Source organism: Urocitellus parryii, unplaced genomic scaffold (genome assembly GCF_045843805.1).
Source record: "Urocitellus parryii isolate mUroPar1 unplaced genomic scaffold, mUroPar1.hap1 Scaffold_4395, whole genome shotgun sequence".
Classification (NCBI taxonomy): domain Eukaryota; kingdom Metazoa; phylum Chordata; class Mammalia; order Rodentia; family Sciuridae; genus Urocitellus; species Urocitellus parryii.
The window spans coordinates 20,936-26,416 of record NW_027553919.1 but is presented as its reverse complement, the minus strand read 5'-3'; the positions used below and the strand labels follow the sequence as shown (position 1 = coordinate 26,416).

General features: G+C 50.9%; 1 protein-coding gene across 1 annotated transcript; it reads left to right on the top strand.

Moving 5' to 3' along the window:
- The first annotated feature begins 1,855 nt into the window (after positions 1–1,855).
- Positions 1,856–4,924, top strand: LOC144252501 (F-box/LRR-repeat protein 14). The gene has a single exon (XM_077794777.1). It carries the CDS (start codon positions 2,203–2,205, stop codon positions 3,403–3,405), a length of 1,203 nt encoding a protein of 400 aa, XP_077650903.1. The 5' UTR covers positions 1,856–2,202; the 3' UTR covers positions 3,406–4,924.
- Positions 4,925–5,481: the final 557 nt, after the last annotated feature.

Below are 5,481 nucleotides of genomic sequence, written 5' to 3'. Positions count from 1 at the left end.
AGTAAGCTCCTCTGGATTCAACCCCTGGTACAAAACAAACAAACAAAAAAACCCAACAACAACAACAAAAACAATATGGTTCTATGGGCCTCATAGTATATGTAATATGGATAAGGTAAATGCTTGTAAGAATTTTTTCTTCTATATTTCCTGATTTAGGAAGGAGGAGTAGGCGGGGGTATAAAATATGTCCTATAGCTACTAGTGAATCTGTATGTACTTGGGTTTAGTATTGGTAGCCTAGGAAAAGACCAAAAGTTAGCAATTTGATATACTGAATATGGAATCCATTCAAAATCTTGTTCAGGTTCCCAAAGAATCAGTGAAATCAATCTTTTCTGATAGATAAATCAGATTGTCTTGTATGTAGCTGTGTGAATTCATAACTTAATTAAAAATATACAGGGTCATTTTCTCTTTTTTAAAAAATACTTGGCTTGGGAATAATTAAAATGAAACTCTGAAATCCTATCCTCTGCATGTGCATTTAAGATCCAGGGATGCATTCTAGAATTAAGCATTGCTCTGGTTCCATAAAACACAGTTCATAAACCAACAGACCCTGCTGGGGCATCGTCCATCAAGTTGAACAGTCCTTCCATTTTACTAATAAGTACATTTGTATTAACATATACAAATACATTGACTATCAGTACAATTGGGCCATGGAATTTATAGCCTGAGGATGACAAGAAACTGATAAAACAAAGCCTACCTAGGGAAGGGTGCTCTTTTTTAGCAGCAAAGCAGACGGAGGGCATTGGGTGGCAGCAAAGTGCGGAAGTGGAAGGAAGTTTTGATGCATTAAGTACTGAGGCAAACACACAGTGGTGTCTGCAAACAACCAGAAGCTGCTAGAAGGAAGTAGTGATGGATAATTCTAGAAAATTCTAGAATGGACTGGAGCGTTACACTCAACTGCATAATACCCAATTTCTTCTCAGCTCAAGGCACAAGACTGCTGAGAAGGGAACTGTAGAAAAATTGTCCCAGAGGAGGAAACTGGGGGTGTGATAAGAGATGTGTTAAGGGCCATTAGGGACAGCAAATAAAGGAAGGAAAGTTGAGTGATGATTATTGAGTAATGATATTGGGAGGAAAGTCTTGCAAGAAAAATAAAGGGAGAAGGGTGTAAAGTAAGGGTCAGGAATTGCAGGATAACTATGGGAAGGGGCTGCACTAAAGAAGAGAAGGAAGAGCGCTGGGGCGTGGCTGGGAGAGGGACTGGCTCAATAACGGGCTGCGGGGTGAAAAGACGAAGGGGTGGGGAAGCGCGTTGCTGACAGCTGCTCTCCGATGGCGCCTACAGGGTTAAACCTCAGGGGCGACCAGACTAGGAAGAACTCGGTTTCCAGGGTAACGGCTCCGACAGTTCCGGCAGCGCAGGCTCGTACCATTGCGCGGGCGCGCACGGGGGGAGCCAGAAAGGGAGGAGGGAACGCGCGAAGGAACAGTCGAGCCGAGGGGTCGGTGCCGGACTCTACCAAACGCGCGGCCCGCCTGCTCGCCCTGGGGTCTGAGCCGAGCGGTGCTCCGGCTGCCGGCCGCGCGGCGTCCTTCGTGCCGGGGCCGGCAGCTCCCAACTGCCCGCGGACGGCGGGGGGAGAAGGAACGTGCGCCCGGTGGCCCGGATTGGCCTTCTGGTCCCCCCGCCTGGGCGGCCGAGTGCGGGCGGCCCGGGGCTGGGAGGTTTGAAAAGCGGGCGAGAGACAAAGGCAGCAGGAAGCCTCCCCAGCGCCCGGAGCCCGAGCGCCCGGCCCCGGGCCCCCTTGCCGGCCCGCCGGCCCGCGCAGCAGCGGCGGCGGCCGGAGGCGGCGGCGTCAGGAGGCGGAGGATGCAGCAGGGGGCGTGGGAGCGGCGGCTGCCGAGCCGGCGGAGCAGCGCGGCCGGAGCGCGGCGTGCTTAGAGCCGAGGCGGCGGCGGCCGGGAGTGAGAGGCACCTTCCCCGCCCGGGATGTGAGGACCCGCGGAGCCCGGGGCGGGGGGAGGGAAGGGCTGGGAGGCGAAGCCGGCAGGAAGGAAGGAAGGACGGACGGACCAGGAGGAGGAGCGGCGGCGGCGGCCGGAGCCGGAAGGCGGGGAGGGGCCGTCCGTTGGGCCCGAGGCGGCGGCCGGGGCGGACCGCGCTGGTCGCCTCCGCGGGGCAAGAGCGGCCGGGCCCGCGCCTCCTCCCCCCAGCACCGCGGAGGGGGGAGGAGGAAGATGGAGACCCACATCTCGTGTTTGTTCCCCGAGCTGCTGGCCATGATCTTCGGCTACCTAGACGTGCGGGACAAGGGGCGCGCGGCGCAGGTGTGCACGGCCTGGCGGGACGCCGCCTACCACAAGTCGGTATGGCGAGGGGTGGAGGCCAAGCTGCACCTGCGCCGGGCCAACCCGTCGCTGTTCCCCAGCCTGCAGGCCCGGGGCATCCGCCGTGTGCAGATCCTGAGCCTCCGCCGCAGCCTCAGCTACGTGATCCAGGGCATGGCCAACATCGAAAGCCTCAACCTCAGCGGCTGCTACAACCTCACCGACAACGGACTGGGCCACGCATTTGTGCAGGAAATCGGCTCCTTGCGTGCCCTCAACCTGAGCCTCTGCAAGCAGATCACCGACAGCAGTCTGGGCCGAATAGCCCAGTACCTCAAGGGCCTGGAGGTGCTGGAGCTGGGGGGTTGCAGCAATATTACCAACACCGGCCTTCTGCTCATCGCCTGGGGTCTGCAGCGCCTCAAGAGCCTTAATCTCCGCAGCTGCCGCCACCTCTCGGACGTGGGCATCGGGCACCTGGCCGGCATGACGCGCAGCGCGGCGGAGGGCTGCCTGGGCCTGGAGCAGCTCACGCTGCAGGACTGCCAGAAGCTCACGGATCTTTCTCTAAAGCACATCTCCCGAGGGCTGACAGGCCTGAGGCTCCTCAACCTCAGCTTCTGTGGGGGCATCTCAGACGCAGGCCTTCTGCACCTGTCGCACATGGGCAGCCTACGCAGCCTTAACCTGCGCTCCTGCGACAATATCAGTGACACAGGCATCATGCATCTAGCCATGGGCAGCCTGCGCCTCTCGGGGTTAGATGTGTCCTTCTGTGACAAAGTGGGGGACCAGAGTCTGGCCTACATAGCCCAGGGGCTGGACGGCCTCAAGTCCCTCTCCCTTTGCTCCTGCCACATCAGTGATGATGGCATCAACCGCATGGTGCGGCAGATGCACGGGCTGCGCACGCTCAACATTGGACAGTGTGTGCGCATCACGGACAAGGGCCTGGAGCTGATTGCTGAGCACCTGAGCCAGCTCACTGGCATAGACCTGTACGGCTGTACCCGGATCACCAAGCGCGGCCTGGAGCGCATCACGCAGCTGCCCTGCCTCAAGGTACTCAACCTGGGACTCTGGCAAATGACGGACAGTGAGAAGGTCAGGTGAGGGCGGCAGCACCAGCTCCCCTTGTCCTGCCCTGTACACCCTCCCTTCCCACCACCGGCCCCCACACACCCACTCGCATATTTAGACATAGTTCATGGCGATGGCTGAGACAGGGCAGCGACATGAAGCCCAAGCTCAGTTCTCCTCCTCCGACGCCCCTCCCTGCTACCAGCCCCTTTCCATTGCCTTCGGGGTTCCTCTTCTACCACTGCCCTATTTTCCTCTCCTTTTCCCTGCGGATGGAGAAATGGATTCTGCTACTCACTCACCTACTTCTCTCTGCAGGGGATGGAGGACTGTTTTCAGCTACTGTATCCCCACTGCTTGGCATTTGTAAATGGGGTGGGGGTGGGGAGTGACTAGTCCTCTCCACCCCGAGGAATTGAGGAAAATGTCTGCCTTCACTTAAGCTTTCGTTTGAATACTGTGATCTGGTTATTATTTTGAAATGTATAAAAAGCAAACCCAACTACAACGGCCTTTCACCCTTCTTCCACTTTGTAACTAATCCCAGTCTCTTCTCATCACTTCTCCTTTTACAGTACTCGGCTATTAACACTCATTTTTATCTGCTTTCCTTATTTTAGTTTTTTGAAGAAATTGGAAATCATGGTCTTTTTTTTTCTGCTGAATATATTCTATATATTATATATATATAAATTATATATATATTATATATATATATGTCTGGCTACCTCGTTTTAGTTTACTTTTTTCTCTGAAGCCCTGGAATTCTACAAGAGAGATATTTTGAGACTGAAACATTTTTGTGCCTAGACTGGAAAGATGCCCATTGGGTTTGTACATCTTTTTGTTTTGGCTTCTTCCCAACCTCCATCCACCCAGTGTGTCCTACTTCTACATTCTGGCTATAATTTTCTTTTTCTCCTTGTCCATTGGGATTTGAGGACCCAACTGTGTTCTTAAATCTTGACTTAATTTATAGCACAAATGTGTGGGAGAAATGAGAGTTGAACTGCTTTTTTGTTTGTTTGAGATGCAGATTGTATCTTGAAAATGATTATTATATATGCAAATTACGCCCTACCCTCACCCTCTTCCAAGTTTCTCCACAAAAAGGTCACACAGTGAGGCTTCCTGTTGGAAGTACAGAGCAGAGTTGGCCTACAGAGACCCTGGGGGCCCCCCCGGCAATGTGAAGGGGAGGAGACTGAAATTCATGTCTTATCTGTGTTCTGTTAATAAAATGGGAGTTTGTGGGTTTTAAAAAGATCCGTTTCTAAATGGAGGAATAGATGACTTTATTTTGGTGGGGGTTGGGACTTGTGGCTTTAAAAAAAATCGCTTTTGAGTAGGATGTATATTTTTGTTGGATTTTTTTTGTTTGTTTATTTTTTTAGAATCCTCCACAGCAACATGCGAGAACATGGAGTTAAAGAAACCCAGAGACCTTTATCAATTAATTGTACTGTTTGTGAATTTGTATAAATAATAACAAAGATCCTCTTAAAACGTTTATATTCTTACATTAAAAGGTTAAACTGATATTTATATAATAAAGAGGAAATATGAAGTATGTTTTTGAAAAAAAAAGCACAAAAAAAAACTTGTATCTGTGAATTATTTTTAAGGCATTGTGTGTTTGGGTACATGCCAAAGTAGGAGGTGTTCTTTGTACACTAAGATAGAAGGAAATAAGGTATAGATTTGGTGCATTCTATGTGAGTGAGCAAGCTCATGGTTAAAAATTTATTCTGTGTAAGGTTTACTAATGACACCCAAATAATGTTCCATTTCTAGAAATGTGATAGAGTGGAGAATTCTATAGTTTTTGGTTTTAAACTGTCAACATGGAAATTTAAAGAAACTGAACAAAATGAAACTTTAAAAAAAAATTCGACTTGTAAAAGTCACAGTTTCCTCAAACGACCAGTTTTTCTTTGAGTGGAAATTAGATCTAGGGGTAATACTGAAAAAATGGGTCATGAGATATGGGGGTGGCCAAGAAGAAAGAAGGGTGTCTACTCTTAGAGCGGCTGTGGGGAGGATGTGAAGGGTGGAGGGAGCTGAAGCCATTGTTCAGAAAAGTTAAAAGAGCGCTGCTGTCCTTGCCTG

Excerpts from the sequence above, each read along its gene's own strand:
- LOC144252501 (XM_077794777.1), top strand. The coding sequence starts at position 2,203 with ATGGAGACCCACATCTCGTGTTTGTTCCCCGAGCTGCTGGCCATGATC.